This window comes from Cyanistes caeruleus, unplaced genomic scaffold (genome assembly GCF_971803275.1).
Source record: "Cyanistes caeruleus unplaced genomic scaffold, bCyaCae1.hap1.1 HAP1_SCAFFOLD_119, whole genome shotgun sequence".
NCBI lineage: Eukaryota > Metazoa > Chordata > Aves > Passeriformes > Paridae > Cyanistes > Cyanistes caeruleus.
Window position 1 is genome coordinate 240262 of NW_028255918.1, and position 25543 is coordinate 265804.

At 50.2% G+C, this 25543-nt stretch overlaps 1 protein-coding gene across 1 annotated transcript in view; it reads right to left on the bottom strand.

Moving 5' to 3' along the window:
- Window positions 1–3949: 3949 nt before the first annotated feature.
- The window catches only part of LOC147646149 (maestro heat-like repeat-containing protein family member 7), a 165252-nt gene continuing 143658 nt past the window's right edge, over window positions 3950–25543 (bottom strand). Inside the window, exon 16 of the mRNA XM_086873866.1 lies at window positions 3950–4232. Coding sequence (XP_086729992.1) covers window positions 4033–4232 — 200 coding nt within the window. The 3' untranslated portion in view covers window positions 3950–4032. The remainder of the gene's footprint in view (window positions 4233–25543) is intronic.

Sequence of the window (25543 nt, forward strand, 5' to 3'; positions counted from 1 at the left end):
TCGAGCCTAAATGGTGGGTTAGCACCTTGAGTGAAGTCCATAATGGAACTGGATTTTGGGACAAAGAAGGAAGTCCATGGCAGCTTCATTCTTCTGAAAGAGGCATTTATTGCTTAAACAGAACAGGAAGCACATATGTGGGAAAGAGCGTTTGTGACTGGACTTTATCTTTGGGTTTAGATTGTTGGACCCCCAACTGCCCTCCTTATGACTGTTCCAGATATAGAGGCAGATGGAATCAAACGCATGTTAAGCTCACTAATGGTAGCTGGGTAAGGTGTTCCTTCCATAATTACCAAAAAGATTTTGAAGGCTGTAAAGCAGTGGGGAAGGATAAGTTTTTTGACCCTTTATTTTTAAGCTGCCCCTGGGATAATTCCACAAGTAAGACACATGTTGTCCGAGACTATCAGTGGAAATGGCAACACCGGAATGGAACTAGAACCCTTTTTAACAGGTTCTGGTCCAGATCTAATAAAACAGATCTGGGATGTGATTGCAAGTGGAAACCTCATGTAGGAGCTTGGAAATGTAAATATTGTGATTCTTATGGCGAGGCAACTATTGTGGGTGGACCACTAGGCCCTGGAAGCAAACTGTATTTTGACCCACCAGTTGATGATGAAAATTGGAAAGGTCCCTTCGCTAATGGGACCTGGGCTCTAAAGGGGCATTACTGGATTTGTGGCCAAAATGCTTACCGCAGGCTACCTCCAAACTGGTCAGGAATATGTTATGTGGGGTATATTAGACCATTGTTCTTTCTGCTACCACAAGTTCAAGGAAATCAGTTAGGAATCAAAGTATATGATGATCTAATTAGAGAGAAGCGGTCTATTGATACATCCCTGGTTGGAAGGAGCACCCAAAAGTGGGGAAAAGATGAATGGCCACCTGAACGGATCATACAACACTATGGACCAGCTACCTGGAACCCAAATGAATTAATATCAGGTGCCAGAGAACCCATTTATAATCTAAATCGGATAATTAGGTTGCAAGCTGTCTTTGAAATAATAGTCAACCAGACAGCTACAGCTCTTGACCTTCTTGCTGACCAGTCTACTCAGATGAGAAATGCAATATTTCAACATCGAATGGTATTAGACTATTTATTAGCAGAAGAAGGGGGGGTATGTGGAAAATTGAATGACTCAAACTGCTGTTTGCAAATAGATGACAATGGAAAAGTGGTAAAACAAATAACAAAAGGAATAAGAAAGTTAGCCCATGTACCGGTCCAAACATGGAAAGGATGGGAATGGGACATGTTTTCATGGTTACCTGGTGGCCTATGGGTCAAACAAATGCTTTTTTTCCTCTCATGTGTTGTAGCAACTCTAATCTTTTTACCATGCATGATCCCTTGCTTAATACAACTTATTCAACATGTGATCAAAAGAATGCAGGTAGTAGCCGTGCCTACTGATCCAGAGATGGCTACAAAAGGGCAGAAAGTAATGCCACTGCAAATAATTGCAAAGCCAAAAAAGACACAAGAACAAGAAATTAGGTCAATGATAACTAAGGTTTGTAAAGACAATTATTAACAAAAATTAAAAGAGGAGGGATTGAGAGGAATGATGAGTTTGTCTTTACAAACAAGCTGTGGGTCAGTTGATAAGATGTAGCTATCAGTGAGAGACGACAGAAACAATGGGATGGATTCCAGTAGAAGATCAAAGAGGCACTGAAAGAACACTATGAATTCCAAAAAGTTAAGAAAGGATTATGCATTGGGAGTGGGGGGGGGAAGGTACCCCAGGTATCAGGCGTTCCGGGAAGCCTGTACCTCTCAAGTACCTCAGCCTATGGGGAAAGGGAGAAGGGACAAGCGGCCGGGAATTAGGATAAAAAGGAGGCTGCGCCCTCCAAAAATTTGAGAGACCCCAGGGGAATGCCCCATGGCCTCTCCCTTTATTCGAATAAAGAAAAAGGACTCCTCTGTCTCCTTTTTGGACATAAATCTCTGGTGTTCGTGAATTGATTTTCCTGACACTGTGTTCTCATGTCCTGCACAGCAGTAACTGGGAATTCAAGAATGGATTCAGGAGACAATGGGTGCACAGGGAGCCACCAAGAATTTGGGATGCTGAAATGGACCAGCCTGGTGCCTGTGCCCGGGCTGCACCGCGCTGAGCTCCAACTGGACAATCTAACAATGGTTGAATGGACACACCATGGGCCACTGGAGACTCCTACTCCTAGTTCTGTGAGCTACACTATTCACCTGTCATTCACCAGATGATGTTTTCATCTTTGCTTGAAATCCAGGAGAGGAAAAGGTCAACATGGAAAAGTGTTCTCCCAGTTCTAGTGACACCTGTGCCTGCACACCACCTGTGCCCATGGCAGGGTGGTTGGAGACTGGATGATGTTGATGATACTTTGCAACACCAAGTGCTCAGGGATTCTGGGATTGCCCAAGTGGAGAGCAAAACTGAGCCGTGTAAGTCCCTGCTTTTTTTCAGCGCATGCTGCTTCTTCCTTTGTTCCAAGCAAGTCCAGGATTTGGTTTCATGTGTCTTTAAGGTGTCTGGACAGAAGAGAGGGAGGGCAGCTGCAGCACAGGGCTCCTGCCCCGTCAGACTCTCTCTCTCTCTCTCTCTCACTCAGGATGGTGCCAGTGCCGCTGCCTTGGGACACCTGAGTGTGGAAGGCGAGCTCGCCCTCAAGCACGGCCATCCAAGTCAGTCACGGGCACAGGCTGCAGCTGAAGCTGGCAAGCATTGTTGTAAGGCTGCAAGTGAAGAGAAAGCCATTGTGGCCAACTCTGCTGAAGCCTTTTGCCAAAGCAAAGGCAATTGTGCCCACAGCCTCCCCCTGTTTGGCACTGGGCTGCTGGGGACGCCTCAGTGCGCAGGTGCCGACGTTGGGGCGGCTGCTGTTCCTGGGCACACTCTGCTGCTGTTTCTGTGGGCTCCAGAGCCGCTTGGGCAGCAGCCACTGGGCAGCCCTGCTGGAGGAGACATCGCCACCCTCCCCATGGTGGAAGCAGCTCTGTGGACCCCGAGCTCTGTGTCAGGGGGGCCTCGGTCACAGCAGCGTGGCCTGGGCAGCCGCAAGGGCCCGGGCTGGCCGCCAGCCCTGCCTCTGCCCACTGACCCTTCCTGGAGGCACCCAGTGGCCGTGGCCTGGCAGCACCCCCTGCCCTCCATGTCCCCAGCCAGCCCAGCCTGGGCACCTCGGGCTGTCCCCACCCTCCCGCTGGGGTGATGTCCCAGCCTCCAGGCATTCTGCTGCAGGCCTGGGGGACATTTTGGGGAAGCACCGGAGCAGCCGGGTGTCAGGGACCAGGCGGCTGCCCGGGGGCTGCTTATGGCCTCTGACACCCAATTCCTCAGTGCTTCCCACCACCCCGGCTCCTCCAGGGCCTTCTGTCCCCTTGGAACCTCCTGCCACCCACTCCCTCACACATCCCCCTTGTGCCTTCCCACTGCCTTGTCCCGTCTGGGCCTCCGCAGCCCCTCATCCCTTCACAGCCTCCCAGCACCCCGTGCCCTCAGGGGCTCCCCCAGCCTGGCCCGGCAGCAGCGCCGCAGCCCCACAGGAGCTCCAGCAGCTCCTCAGCCATCACGGCAGCAACACACGGGCAGCAGGACACAGATGGCGCTTCCTGCCTGCCACAGGGCTTGTGGCTTCAGCACAACCACCAAAGGCCAAGGGGCTTCTGGCCATTTCCCCTGCACCACTGCACGCCCCGGCAGGTTGCTGAGCACAAGAACCCTTTTCCCTCTCTTCCCCTATGCCCCACACAACCTGGGCAGCAAAAGAAAGGTCTTGGGACTCTTGTGGTTTATAACATATCATATATTATTTACATACTAGATGGAAACGAAACGAAGAAAAGAATAATCTCTATGAAAAAAAAAATAACAGATGGCCCATGTGGCCCCAGAAGATAGAGCCTCTCAGCCCTAACATATCCTATATTATGTACATACTAAAAAGAAAAAAATAGAAGAAAACAATCCTTATGAAATAAAAACTCCCGGCTGGCCCAGGTGGCCCCAGCAAACAGAACGTCCCAGATCAGCGCTGAGCACATCTCCAGCAGCGCAGCCAGCCCAGGCCCGACAGACGAGGCCGTGTCCTCCATGCCCTGAGGAATTGATCGTGCACCCTCTGGAGGATGGAATATCGGGCACTCTGGATGGCCCGGAGGACATACAGCGTTTCAAGTGCCAGGTCTGACACGGCACCGCTTCTGTCCTCCATCAGGCGTTCGAGGGCTGCAAGAGAGACAAACAGAGCCACGCTCAGACCCCAGAGCTGCGGGGGCCCAGCGAGAGCCCCCTGCCAGGGCCATGCCAGCCAGCTCTTGCCTTGGCCAGGAGGGAGCAGGGACCAAGGGGGTCAGCCCGAAGCTGCTGGCCACAAATGCCCCACGTGGCCCTGAAATCTCACTGTGCTCTGCCCACGCCGCCCCTCATCGGGACAGGGAGCAGAGCCCTCCACAGCCTGGCCAGGGCTTGCAGCTGCCCCCGACAGCCACTGCTGTCAGCCCGCTGCCGTGGCTCACCTCTGCACAAGACCTGGAGCTCTGCGTGCTGCCCCCTCAGCTGCTCCCCGGCCATCCCTGAGAACACAGAGCCTGTCAGGGTCCCAGCAGCACAGCTCCCTGCCAGCGGCGCTGCCAGCCCTGTGGCCACAGGGCCTCCTGCCCCGGCAGGGCTCAGCCCGGGCCCTTGCCGCATCCTGACTCAGCCCAAGGGCACGGCTGCCAGAGGCCGGCAGCAGCAGCCCCGAGGGCAGCCGGGGCTCCAGGGCGCCGGGCCCGGGTGCCGCTGCCGGGGCAGCAGCCGGGGCTGGGGCCGAGCTGCGGCGGGGCGGGGAGGGAGCCCGGGCTCGGGACTCACCGATGACCCTGATGGCCGTCGCTCGCAGGGTCTCCTGTGGGTCCTGCAGGTACTGTAGGGCCCGGCGCAGGTGCTCGGCCAAGGGGATCCTGTGGTCTGCCAGCTGGAGAGAGCGGCAGGAGGGAAGGGTTGGCGCGGGCTCTGCCCCTCGGCCGGGCGCTGCTGCCTGCGGCCAGTCCCGGCCTCCCGTGCCCGGCCAGCCCTGAGGCCCGGCCAGCAGCCGCTGGCGCCGGGCTCTGGAGGGGGCAGAGGGCCGGCTGCTGCCCGGGGAGCCGCGGTGCCGGCCCGGCCCGCAGCCCCGCTGGGCTGGGGCTCCATCGGCACCCGGTTCGGGGCCACAGGCGGCTGGAGAAGAAGCCGTGCGGCCCCCGGCTGCAGCAGTGGGCAGGGGCACAGCTGCCAGCCCCACACACCGACCACCGGGGCCAGGGGGCTTCTGTAGCTTGAGGCTGGGACTTCCAGGCTGTCCTTACCACGAGCTTGGCAAACTTCCACAGCTTCTCCTTCCTCACAGCTTTCTCCAGGTCTGGCCTCTTCAGGAAGTCAGCCGCGCGAAGGAGCGTTGTCCGAGAGGCCTGGGGAGCAGCAGAGAGCCGCAAATGGCCCCACAAGGCAGGGCACAGGAGTGTCCTAGTGCCAAGGGCTGGAGGAGGCTGCAGCCTGCAAGCCTGCGTCAGGGCAGGAGGCAGCTGAGCCCCCTGCCAAGGCGCAGCAGCAGCCCAGGAGTCCTCACCTCTGCCACATGCCGATTCTCATCTTGGCAGTGGAAAAAGAGTGGGAGCAGGCTCTGGTACACTCGTTCCTTCAGGGGCTTTCTTCCTTCTTCTTCTGCCGAAGACATCATTCTTCGAAGGAGAGACATGGAGAGCAGCTGCACGTGGCTATCAGGCTGTATGAAAGGAAGGAAGGAAAAATGACCTTATCATTGGCTTCTTATGGCCCACATCGGCACAGGTCTGCAAATGCACAGGGCACAAAGTGTCCGGGCAGCAGGCAGTGGCCGTGGCTGGGGCACAGAGCCTTACATTGTCCAGGAGTTTCAGGAGCGGCTCAGCCAGCTGCAGGGCCCTGCGCCAGGATATTGGGGTGTCTTCTTTCAGGAAAATATGGCTCAGAAGAGCAGTGCTCATCCTGGCCACGTCACTGTCCAAGTCCCACAGGAGGTGCACTAGTCTTCCTGTCAGGCTCTGAATTCTTTCGGCCTGTGCAGAACACAAGGGTGTGAAAGCCCGGGCAGCTGCCGCAGGGCCCAGAGGCCAAAGGGCTGTCCCAAAGCACTCGGGCAGCTGAAGCAGGAGGCAGGAGAGCTGCGAGGAGCTGCCTCAGTGCCCAAGGCAAAGGCCAGCCAAGGCCAAGTGACAGCATTGCCCAGCCTCATGCTGCCCACACGGCTTCAGCTGCTGCCCCCTTCTCACCATGGAGGGACGGTCCTTTAGCAGGAGGAGAGCCCTGAGCACCTGGTGATGCATCTCTGTGGAATTGTACCACAGGTACTTATACAAGATGTCCATTAGGCTGTCACCACAGTCACTCAAGTCCAGGCAATCTAGGAGCTGAAAGGCACAGGGCAGTGAGAGGGGAGCTGGCCGGCAGGAGCCTGGAAGTGCGCAGGGCTGGGCCCAGGCAGCAGCACAGGGTGCGAGTGCCATCCCAGGCAGCTGTGGCTATGCCAGGGGACAGGGCAGGCAGGGAGCTGAGCGAGGTAGTGCTGGCCATCAGGCTCACCTCCACAAGGAATGCCATGGCAGAGACATCCCAGTGTGGCAACGGTTTGCTGAGCACCTCAAGCAGGTAGCTTAAGATGCTTTTGCACAAGTGGATGGATGCACGGCGCATTACCCTGGAAGGCAGAAAATGGCAGAAAGAGTCTCAGCAAGGGTGCGGAGGACTGATGGACACAGTTGTCCTATTGCCCCAGCACCCTGTGAGGCAATTTGGGCCCTTGAGATGTGGCTGCTCCAGGACAGGTTCCTCTCGCAGCCTTTTGCAGTCTCCTTGGCCATCCCTCGGTGACGAGGCCCTCAGGCCCATGGCCACGGGGACTGTGGGGGGCATCCCGGGCAGGGGGCACAAATGCCAGAGGCAGTGGGGAGAAGGGGGGCTCACCTGGCCAGCAGACCCACGGCATAGTGGTGGGTGTCAGCACAGAGCAGCGTGTCCCAGCCACGCTTGCGTTCCATTGCCACCACCACATGCTCCAAGTGGAGACTGCAGAGCAGGGCCTTCAGGGTCTGCACTGCAAACCTGTGTGCACAGCAAAGCCCAGGTGACGCTGGGAGCGCTGGCTCCGAGGCTGGGGAAGTGGCAGGGACAGGAGGAGTGGCATGGAGCACCTGTTGGGGCTGGTGGAGAGGCCGTGTTGCTCCTGGCATTCCTTCCAGAAGGTATGGACGTCCTCTGTCATATACAAAGTACTGAAGTACGTTTGGAAGAGCAGATGCACGAAGAGGCGGGGGAAATAGACTGTGAGGATCTGTGGGCAACAGGGCCCCTGGAGGATCTTCCACATCACCAGAGTTGCCTGCAGAGGACAAAGCAGGCCGAGACAGCGCTCAGTGCCGGGGCGTCCGTGTGGCAGGGCCTGAGCGTGGCAGGGAGAGGCCGGGGCAGACGCAGGGGGAGCAGCGGGCCTGGTGGCCCTGAAGCTGCCCCTAGGCCAGGTTTGTGGCCAGTGCCTGAAGCAGGGAGATGCAGTGGGGGAAGGAGGCAACAGAGCTGCTGGAGAGGCGGCCGGCCTTGCGGTGAGCAAAGGCCAGCTCCCGAAACTCACAGTCAGGGAAAAGACAGCCGTCTTGTCCCCATCAGAGGTGCCCAGGTTTTTCTGCGGCCAGCTCCCCACCACATTGATGAGGAGCGGTGTCACTTCCTCTGAAATCCAGGGCGAGAGCAAGATGGTCGTCCACATGGCCATAGCAGCTCTGCGGGGTCAGACACAGCACCGTGGGCTGGGCAGCAGCGGGGAGCTGAGCTGGCCGCCAGCTCTGCCTATGCCCACTGCCCCTGAGCGGCAGCAGCAGCCAGGCAGCCCAGCCCTGTGGGGACAGGCCCCTGAGGGGCAGGCTGGCAGCACGGCAGCAGGCTCGGGGGCCGACTTTGTAGCAGGGCTGGCAAAGGGAGCAGCCAGAGGGCCCTGGAACTCTGTGTTGCTCACAGCCCTGGGCCGGGCTGTACAGGGTGATGGGCTGGGGAGCCCTGAGGCCTCGGGGCAGCTGGGCCCCATACCTGTCACACGTTGGGGCCACCCGCAGGAGAGTGATGGCCACATCATCAGGCTCTGCCTCGGCCACTTGCATCAGGGCCCAGTCCATCCTGTGCTCAGCAGCCTCATTGGCCATGAGCCACTGGTGGATGTACCTCACCACGCCGGGCACCTGGAGAAGGCACAGGGAGACTTGGAATGCTAGCAGAGGGAGTCAGCAATGTGCCCAGCTTCTTCCCCAGACAAGTGCTTCTCTTCCAGCCCACTGCCATGGCCTCAAAAGCTTCAAGTGAGCAGCAGGCGTGGCTTGGGAAAGCCAAGCAATTGCTGGAGGATCAAAGGCTGGCCACAGGCTGCTTACTTGCTCTGGATTGAAAAGAGCCGTCTCTACAAGCAAATCCAGCTGGGCAGCGCTGCTCTGTTCTACCAAGACCTCTGAGGATGCTTTGACCTCAGTGTCCATAGGTCTGGTGTCTTCCTTGCCAATTCTCTTGATGTATTGGTAAAGAAACTGTAGGAGAAGGGCAGGAAGGCAGGGAAGTTGCATGGAGTGCTCCAAGTGCGGTGCTGGGCTGAGCAGTGCCAGCAGGCCCAGCGCAGATGGGGATGGCTGCAGGTACCTGCGCTGCTCTGCGGAAGCGGCCACGGGCGGTGTCCTGCTCTTGTGTGCCGTCCATGGCTGCATCTGGCAAAGAGCAGCCAGAGCTGAGGGGCTGCAGGAGAGGCCGGAGAGCACAGCCCAGCCCTGCGTTCCCCAGGCAGGGACAGTCCCGGGATGCCCCAGGGGATGCAGCACGGCCACTGCTGCGGGGGCAGCCCCAGCCCCTTTTTTGTGCTGTCCATGGGTGTGTGTCCACAGGACAGTGTGGGATGGGATGAGATGGGATGCAATGGGATGGGATGGGGCCAAGATGGCCGCAGGCACCAGCCCTGTGGCCCAGCTCTGCCACTCACCCTCCTCCAGTGGCTGCAACTGCTGCACCTCTTCGGTCTCTGGTGCTGGGGCAGCTCCAGGGCCTTCTTCCTCTTCCTCCTCTTCATCCTCCACCCAGGCCAGCTTGGGCACTCTTGGGGGTCGCTGCTCCATATCTTCCTCCAGACTCTCCAATCCTTTCCATAGGAACAGCACCAGGGGATGGCATGGCATGTAATGGGATGGGGCCAAGCTGGCAACAGGCACTAGCCCTAAGGCCGAGCTCTGCAACTCACCCTCCTGTGGTGCCTGGAACTCCTGCACCTCTTCAGACTCCTGTGCCAGGACAGCTCCAGAGCCTTCTTCTTCCTGCTCCTCAAGCCAGGCCAACTTGGGCACTCTTGGGGGTCGCTGCTCCATGGCAGTGACTGGATTTATGGCTGCTTGCAGGAGAGATGGCTCGGAAAAGCTCAGAGTCAGCAAGTCCTGCAGTCGTGCCTGGAAGGCACCTGCAAGACTCAAGTCCTGGCAAGACTGCAAGACAGCGAGTCCTGCACTTGGGTCTTGAGGGCTCCTGCCACAAGGACAGGAGGCTCCTCAACAGGGATTGTGGTCTGGTCTCAAGGGCAGAGACTGCAGGGATGGGCGACACCTCGGAAAAGCTCCGGGTCACCAAGTCCCACGGTCTGCCCTCAAGAGAACCTTAAGAAGGAAGCCTCGGCAAGGCCACAAGTCAGCAAGACCTGTGGTCTGGCCTCGAGGTCACCTGTAGTAATAGTGCTTCAGAAAAGCTCCAGGTCCGACACAAAGGAGTGCGCTGTGCGGGGGCTCCTCACAGCACCGCTCTGGCGCGTCCTGACCCGTCGCGTGCACCGAGCACTGTGGCGTGGCCCTGTCACCGCCAGCTCCTATGGCAGCACGTGTCACAAAGGGCCCTTTGACATCTGCTCCCGTTGCCACCATCCCACGGTGACCGTGCTGCAGCGTGTCACAAAGGGCCCTTGCACACCCTGCCCTCCGCCCTGGGGCCGCCCCCATCCCCCCCCAAGTGGCCCAGCTTGGAAGGAATCCCTTGCCCAAAGTGTCTAAGACAGCCTGACGGGATCTTTAGGAACAGCTTGTTAGAAATGAAATGGAGTCAAATTTATCAATAAGAATTTTATTGAAAACTTTGTAAAATTTACTCATGGAAATGTCTCGGTTTTTGGAGACAGGTGTCTGCTAGGGAGGGCAGGAGCCTCCCTTGGAATGAAAAATGTAGACCCCCTCCCTCCGAATTATGATAATCCTGAAATCAAGGGGCTCTCAGGCAGAGATCTGGGATAGGAATAACAGTTCTTTACTAGTATTTATAACCAGGCAAACAAACAACAATAACTACAGCATTAGCAAGAAAACAGAGCCAGGGACCCCGTGACAGCTTTCTGGGCTGAGACGGGAAAGGATGGAGGAGAGGCTTTGTTTCACAAACCCCCTCGGGTTGGCAGTCAGTGCTGGTGCTCCTGCAGGGCTCTGAGGAACACTCAGCTGGAACAGCAGGGATGAGCTGAGATCCCGGGCCAGTGGCTGAGGTGGATCAGCAGCTCCGTGGCGGTGGCTGGCACTGCCGCACGTCCCGGCAGGACAGGGGGTGTGAGGCCACCAATGAAGAGGGAAGAAGGAGAAGAAGCAGCAGCTCCATCTGGGTGATGGCGAAATTCCCTTCTCCCCACCACAACAGCTCTGCACCCAAAGTGTTCTTCTCCGAAGCTGAAGAAGCCACCAAACTGTCCCCACTCCCCCCTTTTCCTGCCCCCTTCCCCCCTTGGGCCCAGCCAAACTCTTTGTTTTTCCTCAAGCACCCACCAGGTACCCGCAGTTAAGTTTTCCCTGCAAGTCATGAGTAAAAATTCCACAGGCAAGCCAGAACTAAATAGAAAATAAAGGACACCTAACCCCCAACACCTGTAAGTTGAATCTTGAGAGTCAGACAGGATCTTTGTTTGCCAGAAACACCTCTGAATTTAATCAAGGCATTAGTCATCAAAATTATTTTGAAAATTTAAAGATCAAAATAGCCAAAATACTCAATGTAACTAATTGCTGGGTATGTTCTCAGCTCAGATTGGGAGGAATGGGGTTCCCTCGGAGGGCTCACCCTGTGGGGTGGCCAAAACTCTGTCAATGGGCTCTGACTCGTAACGGATCCAGTGCAGGGACACTGACAGAAAACTGCTGTGGAACACAGGAATGCAATTATCAGTTTTACAGGATTGACTGAGATTTCCCTTCCGGAGAAACCAAGCCCTGTTCTAGCTGGAGGCCACAATGTGAAAGGATTTCTGTGCTTTACCATCACAAGCTTACTCATTCTTTTTCCTCACCCTCATTCACGTTAGGAACAATAATTCTGTTGTCCATGGAGCTGGCACCTTTTGAATTCCAGAATAATGTCCCCAAGGTCCTTTGCTGTTCAGCTTTACTGCGCTGTCTGTGGCTAACAAGGCTTGCTGGGGTCCTTTTCCCTTCGGCTGGAGAGGTGCCGGGTCCCAGTCCCTGAGGGACAGCCAGGCTCCTGGCTGGAATTGGTGTGGAAGTCCCTCAGGGTCACATCAGCCTTCAAATGGAGCCCTGTGGATCTGAGCATTTTCCAAAGGGGCCGTTGGGGCAAACAGGGAGATTTGGTCTGGCAGGGTCTGTAAAACAATATCCCATCCCATCGACTTGTTCTGGCAGAGAACACTTGGCTGCAGGGACATATTCCCATTGTTCCTGCTCAGGTCTCAGGATTCAAACAGTGTTGTCTTTGCCCAGAGCTGTTCCTTCAGCTGGCTTGGGAGGGCCATTTGGCCTCTGGACCCACACTCTGGCTCCTTTATTAGGACTGCTGGGTCCATACCTTTTATCTCCACAAATGGAGGTGATTTGAGGTGGATGTCCTTTTTTTACAATTGTTTTTAAAACTGCAATATTGATAACTGTATTACCCTGCATTGTGGTGGAAAACCAAATCTTGTTCACTATTGTTTAACAGACTTACTTCAATTTCTCCTTGATAATCTGCATCAATTCCTCCTCCCACGACATGAGCCCTTTGCAAGGCCAAGCTCCAATGAGCAGTTATCAAACCAAAGTGTCCTGGAGGAATCTGAATTCTTATTCCTGTATTGTAAACTCTCATTTGCTTCTGATTTCTCCTAATGAATTCCAGTGCATGAAGGTCCAGCCCTGCAGCCTCTGGGGTGGCCCTGGCAGGGGCCATCACAGCCAGAACAATTTCCCAGGCGGTCCAAGTCTCACTGTCCATGGCTGTGTTTGCAAATTGGGTGCAGCCGTGCACACCCAGGGGTTTCCATTTCCCAGTGGGCCCATTGTTAAGGGCATGGAGCCCATCTGGGAGATGGGTTCTCCACCGGGACAGGTTCCCATCTCCTCATTTTATCAACTGCTCTTTTAACAGCCTCTCCAGCCATGGAACCAATCCTGCCATTTGTGGATAGTGTGGTACATGAAAAACCCAGCAGTTTTAATCTCTGTATTTTTCCCAGGAACAGACAAAGCATTCCACATCACAGCATCAGCAAACCATATAAAAACAGCCAACTTCACCCCTTCCTCCTTTATTCTGTGTATACAATTCACAAAGTTTACCATTGACATTTGGGTCTTTGCTAGTCCTTTTTTGTAGGGTATTTAGTGTTACAGTGAGCAAGCTAAGCTCACAAATTAGTATTGTCAACATTATTGCACATTATCAATTTTTAATTTTGGATATAAATATATATTATTGATTATTATTATCATTATTATAATTATTACTATTATTATCATTATTATTATCATCATCATCATTGTTGTTTTTGTTGTTTCACTTGCACAAACAAACCTGAGCTCAAGACTAAAACCTGCTGTACCTTCACATGGGAGCATTCCAAAAACAATTGTTCCTTCTCTTGGTGCTGTTTCCAATGTGCTGTTAACAAAATCCATCCTCATCTTCCCAAACCCACCAGTTCTTTTCCTTTTTCCACATGCAATTTTTGGCTGCATTCTAAGACTGATTTACTAAAATATGGATATGATCTAGTATCACTATCCAACTGAGACAAAGACTCTTGAACTGGTTCAGGGTTAAAAAGTGTATGATTATTAGCAGCGCTGGGCCGATGTGTCAGATCACCCCTTAATACACACGGCCCCGAATACAGGTGAATACAGGCTTTTTATTTCCAGAAATATGGAACACAAATGCATATTCATAACCCCGTTGCCACCCACACTCTGCTTCCTATGCTAATTAGGAAAAAAGCAATTAAGCATGCGTAGTTTGTTCCTTGAAATGGGTTGGTGGTCCTTTTATGAGGAGGGGTGAGAGAAGGGAGGGAAGGGATATGGCTCTTCCTCCTTCTGACCTTTCTACCTTTTCAATGCAAAGTGACAAATGGACCCTTGGCTGGGCTCCTAGTTTCATGTCTTCCAGGAGTTTCTGATTTGCAATTCTCTTCTGTTCTTCAAGTTCCTTACCAGATTCATTGCTTCTCATTATAAGCCCAGCTGAACAAGCATAGAGTTGACAGACAATTAGTTATTAGCCAATGATTAACCTCTATTTTAGCAAAGCTTCTCTAGCTCCCTTTAATTTTAGCAAGGCCCATCTATTTATTTTATTTAGATTTAGCAAGGCTTCTTTCTAATAAAGGCCTCAGCTTCTCTAAAATCTTAAATTCTTCAAAGTTTATGTCTCAGAGTTTTGACTGCTTTAAGGATCCAATGGAACCTCCATAGCCCCTGGCACCCCCAGAGTTCTGGCTGAGATGAAAAGATGACTGGGGAAATAAAGAAACACCTTCTGAAGCTGGTGATAGAAACTAAGATGCCGGCTCTTGCCACTGGCTTGGGCAAGAAGAAGGGCCAGACCCAGTGGGGATACTCAATTATCTCCCTTTGAACTGATGTTTAGAATTCCTTATCTTGGTAATCCTCAGCCTTGAGAATTACCTGGGGGTAGGGATAAAGGATATCTATTGGAAACAATATGTAGCCTGGATAGTGTCTCTTGTAAAAGCTCTTTGACAAGAAGCTCAGCTAGCACAGAGCCTGCCTTTAGACTTTGCTGTTCACAACATCCAGCCAGGAAATTGAGTCCTAGTGAAGGAGTAGAGAGAAGCAGCAGCAGCAGCAGCAAAGTAGTGTAGACCTGTGCAAGTGTTGCTGAGCACAGAAACAGCCGTCAGGAGAGCTGAACACGGGTAGAGCCATCCCTCTCGAGTCAAGGTCTCTAAGGCCCCAGAAATTCAGACATCTCAGCTAGAGGAGAAGCTCGGCAGGCTGCCACTGATGCTCCACAAGAGGGGACTGGAGCAGTAGCCAGGCCATCAACATCAGGGGAAGCCCCGTGTGCCTCCCACAGCCTGGCTGCTGAAATAGTTTGTGTGGGCATCCCTTCTCTCAAATCTCCAGTCATTAGAGGCCAATCCTCACTGTCATTGTTTTCTTTATGTTAAAGCTCTTTCTGTGCCTTCACTCGCCTTTACAGGTCGTGTAAAGACAACATGAAAGTAAAAGTTAAGTTAGGAAATTAAATTACACCATTAAAATGTTTGTCTTAATAATCTTACCTTGATATTGTCAGCCACTTGAAGTTGAAGCCAAAAGTAGAAAAGTAATTTTTAACCATAGGAGAAGAAGTAGCAAATCCTTTTACCTGAAAAATTGTGAAGTCTGTGGAAGGCCAGGAAGATCTGAAGACTGGCTGTGGGTGGCCAGCCCAGTCAAACCTAAACAACGAGTTAAGTCCATAATAAACAGGATTTTGAGATGAAGAAGGAAGTCTATGGTGGCTTCATTCTTCTGAAAAAAAGCATTTACTGTCTAAATAGAACAAGAAGCACATACGTGGGAAAAAGCATTTTTGACCAGACTTTAGGTTCAGAGTGTTAGACCCCCAGCTTCCCTCCTTATAATTGTTTCAGATATCAAGGCAAATAGAATCAAATGTTTGTTAAGTTCACTACCAGCAGCTAAGCAAGGTGTTCCTTCCATAATTACCAAAAAGATTTTGAAGGCTATAAAGCAGAGGGGAAAGAGAAGGTTTTTTGGAGCCCTTATTTTTAAGCTGCCCCCAAAACAATTCCACAAGCAGGACACGTGTTGTCCGTGATGATCAGTAGAAGTAGCAACACTGAAACAAAACTCAAATCCTTTGTAATAGGTTCTGGTCCAGATCCAACAAAACAGATTTAAATGGAACTGCAGGTAGAAGCCTCGTGTGACAGCTTAGAAATGCAAACACTGTCAGCAGAAGAAGGGAGAGTGTGGCAAATTAAATGATAGCTAAAAGGTGGTGAAACAAATTACAAAAGCAATGGGAAAGTTAACTCATGTATCAGTCCAAACATGGAAAGAATGAGAATAAGAGGTGTTTTCGTGGTTATCTAGTAAACTGTGGGTTTAACAAATGCTTTTCTTGTGCTGTAGCAACTCTTATCTTTTAGCATGCATGATCCCTTGCTTAGTACAATTTCTTCAACATTTGATAAAGAGGATGCAGGTAGTAGCCATAGCTACTAATCCAGGAATAGCTACAAAAGGACAGAAATTGATGTCACTGCAAATAATTGCAAAACAAAAAAGAAAATCGAGGAATAGGAAATAAAGTCAATGATAACCAAAGTTTGTAAAGACAATTAGTAAGAAATTTTTTTTAAAAAGAGAGGTTGAGAGGAATGAGAGATTTGTCTTTAAAAACAAGCTGTGGGTCTGCTGGTAAATAAAACTAGCACTGAGAGATAAAAGAAACAATGGGAAGGATTCCTCTGATTGATGAATGGAAAAAAGATATTTGCCTTTACAAACAAACTGTAAGTTTGCTGATAAATGAAATTTGATACTGAAAGATGAAAGAAACAATGGGGGAAAACCATAAATTCCATAAGAATTAAAAATGAAGAAGAAGGGTTATACATTAGAGGGGAATCTTAGGTATCAGGCACTCCGGGGAGTCTGGACCTCTCAAGTACCTCAGCCAATGGGGAAAGAGACAGGGACGTGGCTGGGAAATTCGGATAAAAAGGAGGCTGTGTCCTCCAAAAATTTGAGAGACCCCAGGAGAATGGCCCATGGCCTCTCCCTTTATTCAAATCAAGTAAAAGGACTCCTCTGTCTCCTTTTTAGACATAAACCTCTGGTGTTTGTAGATGAATTTTCCTGACAAGGCCAACAACAGACTGAAATGGAAAAATCAGCATCAGAAACGTGTGAGATGGAAAACTTTTGGCTCTTTGAGATAAAAAATGTGGACTAAAAATCTCTATGGCAAAGAACAACCTTTCTCACAAGGATTACTGTAGAAAAAGTGATGCAGGTGTTGGAATGACACCCAGTGCCCTCAGCAAAGACAATTCCCTGTCCTGTGGGCTCCATAAACCACACGTGAACGTGGCACTCATCCTGATTAATCCCAAAGCACTTCTCTGCAAGAAGCACTAGAGAAGTGCATGGGGCAAGAGTTCTGCAAGTGCCAGGTTCTCATGCAGCAGAAAAGTTGTAAAATCTGAAAGATTCTAGCAACCACAAAAAATCCATCATTTATGGCTTGTAAATATTCCAGTGAATCTCAGTTACTTCTGGGTAAAATCAAACACCAAGCAGGTTTCATAACAAAATCCCAGTTTGTCTGTTCCTGTTTGTGGCAGAGGATGAGGTTACAAGCTGGCCAGCTGAAGAAGCCAAGGAAAATCTCCACTTCCCTGTCATATTTTCCTACTGGCACAGGAATGAAGACCAAGAATTTGGCTCATTGGAGGGGTAAAACCAGAGGATGGGTGAGGGTTTACATCCTAAGACTTCCTTTGCTAGAGTACAAAGAGTTTAGCTGTGCGTGGATCTCCTTGCTAAACCTCTTTGTTTCCAAACTCCATTCCTCCGTGGCAGAACTGAACAAGCTCCGTATGTCAGAGCTTCAAGTTCCAAGCTGTGCGCTGAGTTAATTGTAATGGATCCATTAGCAGTGCGTGGGGTTGCTGCCATGAGGAGCTCAGGTGGCTTCTTGAGATGAAAATCAATGTGCCGTTTGTCCCAGCTCCATGTGTCCTGGGACAGCCCTGGCTCCACGGGAGCACACGGAGTGTTCTCGTGCCATTTCTAAATGAAAATTGAACCTCCTCAAGAAGCCAGGCCAAAGTCACCAGACAGCAGTCACAAAAAGGAATTTAGGCACTTTGCTGGGTGTTGATCTAACAGTTACCACCTTCCCAAAGTCCAGACTCCACTAAACAAGGCTCTTTCCTCTGTCAGCAGCCTTGCACTTGAATGTGTTTGATACACGTACAGAAGAAGAAAAAGCCACTTGCACTGTGGAAACATGAGCTGCAGCTGTGCAGTAAGTTGTGCTCAGTAGCTGACCAGCTGATTTAATTCTGAGTGGGTATTAGACAGAAGATACTACAATAAAATTTCACAGGACAGCTATCAAGTATCTAAAAGATGCAGTATTCTGTTATTTTCTACTTCCAATATTGCCAGCACACAGCTTAAGGAAGAAAGGTATTTACCAACCAGCACAAAAGAAAAAAATAAAAATGAAAAAAGGATTTTAAAGGATATCACAGCAATGGCAACCAGGCATTTTCCAGCTTTGCAGGATATCAGTTCATAGTCAATCTAAACGAGCCAGCATATGTCTAGCAAGAAAGAAATCACAGTTCATGTGTGTTCCTAAACCTAAGCTTTGCTATATCAAACATGGATGGTATCATTTTCCAGCTCTCAATAGATGTGTCATAATTTATATATAAACAAAATCTCGTGCATAAAAATATTTCATAGATTAGTAAAGTAGATAGATAGATAGATAGATAGATAGATAGATAGATAGATAGATAGATAGATAGATAGATAGGTAGTGTTGGTTTTTCAAGCAAGGCAGACACCCTAGTTCAGAAGCCAGCACGGTGGCTCCCCCTTGGCCACTCGGACCATTCTACCCACAAGACATCAATGTGATGGATGGTGAAGCAATAGTGTTTATTGCAGGAGAATTTGACCTTTTATAACCTAGGGTCATTGTGTTACTCCCATCTGCTCATGTCACACTTGAGTGCTATTGGCTAATTACAGAAGGTTTTACCATCCTAACAGAGAGGGGTTTTTGCTAACTTTCCGTTACATCCCGGTTTCTTCCACATCGCCAGGCCTTAAACTACAACAAGATAGATAGATAGATAGATAGATAGATAGATAGATAGATAGATAGATAGATAGATATAGAAAGAAAAATAGTTTGACATGGCAGATAGAGATATTTGAATGCACTTGCCTGTATAACTTTGTATAGAAAGGGATGGGGAAGTGAGAGGTTATTCTTTTCCACACATGGAAAACCCTCTTTTTTCCAGTAGAATCAGCTTCCTCCCTCAATGACCACCAGGCTCCCTGAAGACCCCACCAAGAAGGCCCTGTGATCCCCATGGCCTGTGCATGCTGCACTTCAAGAAAGCAATGCCTGCCTCTTAATACTACAGGGGTGTTCAAGAGATTTATTCCCAACCTTTGGCGACAAGATGAAGAAACTGAAGTCAGTTACTGTAAAAGGCCTGAACCAGCAGCACTACAAAGCACAGCCAAAAGCAGCAGGTCCCACACGGTGTCCCACAATCATGGCCCAAGCGGCCGCAGATCCTCCTTCAACCCCGGCTGCATTGCAGTCCCACTGAGCACCAAGAAGAAAAGGGCCTTTGTGAGAGCAAGCAAACTTAACCCTCTGCCAGGACACAAATTCAGAGGGCAAAAAATTGAAAAACCCCACAGCATCAGCCACACTTCCCAATGAGAAGGGTTGGAACTCTCTGCCCCTCCACACTTCCCCAGCAGGTTTACAAAGGGAACTGAGATCTAAGCTGTGCCCTCCAAACCAAGAGAGCCAGCCTCCCTTCAGGGTGAGAAGCCATGGCCTCAGTTCCAGCCCCGGGTGCCTCCTGTGCCCCAGAGAATGGCTGTGGCTGTAAATGTGTGTTTGGCTGCAGCACAGGGCCAGGGTGAAGCTCGGCAGCCTCATCAGAGCCCACGGCCACGGCCCTTCCCTGCCGGGGCCCTCACCTGGCCCGGCCCGGCCCGGCCCGAGCAGCCCGGACTGGCCTCAAGGGATGGGCTCTGCCTGCCCGCTGTGCCCACAGGCCGGGCCCAAGGGCTCGCAAGAGGCTTCCTCCCAGCTCTGCAAAACCTCAGCCAAGAGTGTCCCCTTTGCTGTGCTGAGAAGAGGAAAAAACCCTCTCAATTTAACCCCGCTGCACACCTCATGGGGGATCCCTGCACACCTTAGCAGAGAGCCCAAATTAGCCCTGGGTGCCTCATGAGGTGCAGGCCCAGGTGATGCCACTGAAGGAAATGTGCCCTCACAACCCAGGGACGCTCAGCATGGGCTCCCCAGCCCCTCGTGGCCCCACCACTGGTCATGGCAGCCCCTGCCTGGCTCCTGCCTGTCCACACCGTGGACACCCCTGGCTGCTCCTGGACATGGAGCTCAGCAGGGGCTGGTGCCATGAGGGCTTTGCTGGTGGTACCAGCCAGACACTGAGGTGAAAGCTCCATCTCTTTATTGGAACAAAAACCATGGGCCAAGCCCTGCTCTGGTGGACAGGGGCTGCCCAATTTCAGTCCCGGCCAGGGACCAGGGCCAGGGGGCTCAGGGGCAGAGGGTCTCACTTTGCAGGTGTGGGTCTTGGGACGCCCTCAAGACGGGGATGGAGCCGCAGCAGAGCAGAGGGAGACAGAGGTGAAGAGCGGGGATGACAGGTCAGCTTCTCGGTGATTAAAGTCTTTGGCTGCTGTTCTGAAGGTGCAGAGGTGCTCCTGTGGAGAGAGGAGGCGGCTGAGGCCCCCAGCTGCCGCTGGCACGCAGGGACTCTCCTGCACAGCAGGGCCCAGAGCGGCCAAGGCTCCCCAGCACGGCTGGAGCTGCTGGCACAGCTTGGCCCAGCTGGACAGCTGCCCCTCAAGGCCCCGGCGAGCAGGGGATGGCTCTGGGCAGGGTCCCTGGCCAGGAGCGGGCCCCAGAGTGCCTCTGCCTTTCAAGGGCAATCTCGTCCCCGCTCTTTCTCCTGCCCACCTTGCTTTGCCTCTGCCCGCTGCTCCTGGGGCTGCTCTTGGCCAGGCAGCCTCAGTGGGAGCCAGCACTGGCTGCAGCCCCAGTGGGCTCCCCAGGACAAGGCCCAGCAATTAAGAGGCCAATTAAAGGCCTGGGCAGCAGCAGAACTCCTGGCAGAGTTATTTGGGCAACTAAGGACTAGCCACAAGTGCACAGCAGCCTCACTGGGAGTGCTTCCTGACTGCTTGAGGCCGAGATCAGCAAAACACTCACCCTTTTCTCTTCCAGCAATACCAGATTCCAGCATAGCACATCATCAGGAAAAGTGCTCCACCAGCCACAATGGCCATTAACTTAGTCAAACCATGTGTTCCCTGGTAGAAAACTCTTCTCATGCTCTCCCAGATCTTCTGAGCATGTCTTGTGGTGCCGGCTGCATCTGTGGGAGCAATGGGCAGCGTGAGCCTGTGCTGTGCTCCACTGCTGAGCTGGCAGCACGCTGGATACGGCCAGGACGTTCTCTGTTTCCCCCAGAGCTGGGGCCTGCAGGCACCTTGCCACCCCTTGGCACAAGACTGCTCAAGCCCTTGAGCTAGCATGGCACAATTTCTCTGTGCTGTGCTGGTCTTGTCCAGGCAATACTTTGCAAAAACATGGATAAGGATCAGGAAAATGCCCAGGCTTTTGAAGCTGCTCCACGGCCCTCCATCCTCCAAACAGCCCCTACACCTGATCTACCCTGAGACCGGGAAATTGCAGGGGATCTCAGGGTGTGCATGGCCTGTGCTGCTGTTTGGGCTCCCTGTCAGCTGATGCCAAACGCCTTCCTGCAGAGGCTGGGGAGAAGCTGCAGCCAGGCCAGGCTGGGAAAAAGCCTTGCAGGCCAGGAAAGCAGCAGTGGAGCAGCGAGGCTGCCATGGATCCCTTCCCGCTGTGCTGGGCATGGCGTGTCCAGATGTGCAGAGAAAGCCCCCGGCTGCTGAGTCTCAGGAGAAGGCTGAGGGACATGGACCCACCACGGCATCTCTCCAGATCACTCAGGATTATGTCCAGATGTTTGAATTCCTCCATTGGTCTCCCAGAAGGAAAGGCTTTGACCTACCCTCATCATCTTCCTCATTATCAGGCTCAGTAACTGATATGGACTGGGAATCCAGATCATCTTCATCATCAAGTTCATCTGCAAAGAAAGGCAGGGCAGAACAGCTCCCGTGACACTGCTGAAAATTCTCCTTCAGGCTGGAGTGGCAGTGAGTGCACCTGGGTGACTGGTGCCCTCCAAGGCACTCCCTCATCTCTGCCTTGCACTCCGGAGCAGGAGCAGGGGGACCACGTGCCTGCAGTGGGCCCACACTGGGATGGAAAGAGCCCCTTGCATGGCAGTCAGGAGAGGAAGGACTCCCTGGAGCTGCCAGCAGCTCTGAACTGAGCCCCAGGCAGGGCCAGGGCTTGGCAGCAGCAGTGGGAGCAGCTCAGGCTCCCTGGGGCTGGCAAAGGAGCCACACAAGGCACAGCCCTGGGGCACAGCCCTGGGCCTGGCCCCTTCTCCTCTCTGCTCCTCTCCGTGGCTGCACAGAGCACATGGAAGGAGACACTGGCATTGCACACGGGAAGAAAATTGACAGCTAAATGCTCCTTCCTCCCACTGACAGCGATGCTGTGGGATCACTCAGGGCTCCAGAAGGGAGCAGGGCGACATTTCCAGAATCCATCAACCTTCAGACTCTTAAGGGAAATGGAACGTGAGAGTGCTCTTGCCACATTGACACTGATTATTCTGTGTGGAAAGGGACATAGAGAACTTGCCTCCAGCGTCTGGCAAGGTCTTCAAACCACCATTAACCAGCACTTTCAGATAATCCATGTCATGGTCCCAATCTAGAAGGCAGCACACATCAGAACCATTCCATGGTGTGCTGAGATCCCCTTCTGCCTTAGGGAACTGGGCACTGCAAGGGGTTTGGGTAAGGCTGTGGGAGCCAGATGTCAATGGACATGGCCAAAGCTGCAGAGGGGCCTGGGGAGCTCTGGGCTGGCTCTGGTTACTCTCAATACCCTTTCCATGCTCTGTGCAACATCCCTGAAGGGCAGGCACAGCCAAGCAGCAGAGATGGCAGCTCAAGCCTCAGCAGGGCTCAGGCCCAGAGGCACAGCAATTACCTCCTGTGACCGTGCCTGGCATGGCCTCCCTTCCTGCAGCAGAGGCTGCCCATGGGCCACTGCTTCCTCCGGGAAACGCCGCCTTCAGCAGAGCTTTTTGATCGTTCTCTGGAGAAAGGAAAAGGCACAGGTGGATCAGATGGAACTGAGAGTAAAAGGTCTTAAAATCTTAGAAAATCTGGGGACTTAGAAAGTTGGGTTTGGAAAGACGTGGGACAAGTAGGCCCTGGGAAATGTTAGGCCTTGTGCTTGCTAAAGATCATGTGAAACTGCACCTGTGTAATCAATATATGATAAATGACACAATTGTTAGATGTGATTAGATATAATTATTGTTTAAAGAACATGAGGAACAATGCTAGGAAGCTGGGGGGGATCACGAGAAATCCATGCTTGGGTAAAAACAATGCATACAATAGAACAATGTAAGTTTAATTGTTAATATCTAAGTTGTATAACGATAGAGTATAAAACATGTTCAGCTCAAAAGCAAGATGGGTCAGATTTGGGTCTGTGTACCCCTGACACCCAGAGCTCTTCAATAAAGCACCTGCATATAATCATTGTGTGATGATGTGTGTTCCTGAGCACTAATTTCATCAGATTTTACTGGAATTTTGTGGATTTCTCTTGAATTTTGTGGACATTTGTGGACATTGTGTAGGATATTTCCAGAATTTGGTAGAGTTTTGAGAAGATTTAGGGAATTTTGTGGGATTTTTTTCTGGAATTTTGAGGGGCTTTTCAAAAATTTTTTGGGGTACTGAGGAGATTTATGGAATTTTGTGGGATTTTTCTGGAATTTTGAGGGGCTTTTCAGGAGTTTTGTGGGATATTGAAGAGATTTTTTGGGATGTTTCTGGAAATTTGTGGGATTTTTGTAAGATTTTGAGGAGACTGGAAGAATTTTGAAGGATTTTTCTTAGATTTTGAGGGAATTGGTGGAGATTTTGTGGCATGTTTCTGGAATTTGGCAGGGTTTTGAGAAGATTTAGGGAATTTTGTGGGATTTTTCATGAATTTTGTGGACATTTGTGGACATGTTGTGGGATGTTGCTGGAATTTTGAAGGGTTTTGAGAAGATTTAGGGATATTTTTTTATTCCTCTGTAATTTTTGGGATTTTGCTGGAATGTTGTGGAATTTTATGGAATGTTTTAGAATTTTCTGGAATTTTGTGGGATTTTGAAAAGAGTTGAAGAATTTTGAGGTATTTTTCTTAGATTTTGTGTTAATTTGTAAAGATTTTGTGGGATGTTTCCTGACTTTCGTGAAGTTTTGAGAAAATTTAAAAAATTTGTTGGGATTTTTCTGGTATTGTGTGGGGCTTTTTTTTTAATTTTGTGGAAATTTGTGGACACTTTGTGGGATGTTTGTGGAATTTTGTGGGATATTGAGAAGATTTAGGGAATTTTGTGGCATTTTCCTGGAATTTTGAGGATTTCTCTTGAATTTTGTGGGATTTGGAAGAGACTTAAAGAATTTTGAGGAATTTTTCTTAGATTTTGTGGAAATTGGTAGAGATTTGATGAGATGTTGCAGGAATATGGTTGGGTTTTGAGAAGATTGAGGGAATTTTGTGGGATTTTTCTGGAATTTTGTGGAAATTTGTGAGATTTTGTTGGATGTTTCTGAAATTTTGTGGGATATTGAGGTGATTTATTGAATTTTTTTAGATTATATTGGAATTTAGTGGAATTTATCTGGAATTTTGTGGGATATTGAGGAGATTTTGTGGGATGTTTCTGGAATTTTATGGGATTTTTGTGTGATTTTTGTGGATTTTGAAGAGACTTGAAGAATTTTGAGGAATTTTTCTTAGATTTTGTGGGAATTGGAGATTTTGTTGGATGTTTCAGAAATTTGGTAGGGTTTTGAGAAGACTTTGGGAATTTTGTGGGATTTTTCTTGAATTTTGCAGAAATTTGTGGGATGTTTCTGGTATTTTGTGGGATATTTGTTGTCTTTTAAGCAAGGCAGACACCCTGGTTCCAGGAACAGCACGGTGGCCAGCATCTTTGGCCACTCGGTCCATTACCCACGACACCAATGTGATGGATGGCAGAATGGCGTTTATTGCTGGAGAATTTGACATTTTATAACCGAGGGTCACTATGTCAGTCCCATCTGCTTTCATCACAGCCAGGTGCTGTTGGCCAATTGCAGGGAGCATTACCATACTCTGTGGAGGAGGGGGGGTTACTATCTTTCCGTTACATCCCGATATCTTCCGAGCGCTGGGCCTTAGCTTCCACACAACATCCCACAAAATATCCACAAATGTCCACCAAATTCAAGAAAAATCCCACAAAATTCACTAAATCTCCTCAATATCCCACAAAGTTCTGGAAACATACCACAAAATTCAACAGAAATTCTACAAAATTCAAAAAACATCATACAAAATTCTGGAAAAGCCCCACAAAATTCCAGAAAAATCCAACAAAAATCCCTAAATCCCCTCAAAACCCAACCAAACTCCTGCAACATCTCACGAAATCTCCACCAATTCCCACAAAATCTAAGAAAAATCCCACAAAATTCTTCAAGTCTCCTCTAAATGCCACAAAATTCTAGAGAAACTCCACAAAATTCCAGGAAAATTCCACAAATTTCCAAGAAAATGTCACAATATTCCTTAAACCTTCTCAAAATTCTTTCAAATTCATGAAACATCCGACAAAATCTCCAATTCCCACAAAATCTAAGAAATATTCCGCAAAATTCTAGAGAAATTCCACAAAATTGCAGAAGAATCCCACAAAATTCCTTAAATCTCCGCAAAACATTACCAAATTCCAGAGACATCCCATAAAATGTCCACAAATGTCCACAAACTTCAAGAAAAATCCCACAAAATTCCATAAATCTACTCAATATCCAATAAAATTTCAGAAACATCCCACAAAATCTCCACAAACTTCCACAAAATTCCAGAAAAATTCCACAAAATTCAAGAAAAGCCCCACAGAATTCCAGAAAAATGCCACAAAATTCCCTAAATTTTCTCAAAACCGTTCCAAATTCCAGAAATGTCCAACGAAATCTCTAATTCATATAAAATTCAAAAGAAATAAACTTTTGAAAATCCTACAAAATTCCACAAAAATCTCACAAAAATCCCTAAATCTCCTAAAGACCCAACAAAATTCCTGCAACATCTCACAAAATATCCACAAATTTCCACAAAATCTAATAAAAATCCCTCAAAATTCTTCAAGTATCCTCCAAATATGAAAAAATTCAAGAGAAAATTCCTCAAAATTCTACAACAATCCCACAAAATTCCCTAAATCTTCTCAAAAACTGTCCAAATTCCAGAAATATCCCTCAAATTCTACAAAAATTTCC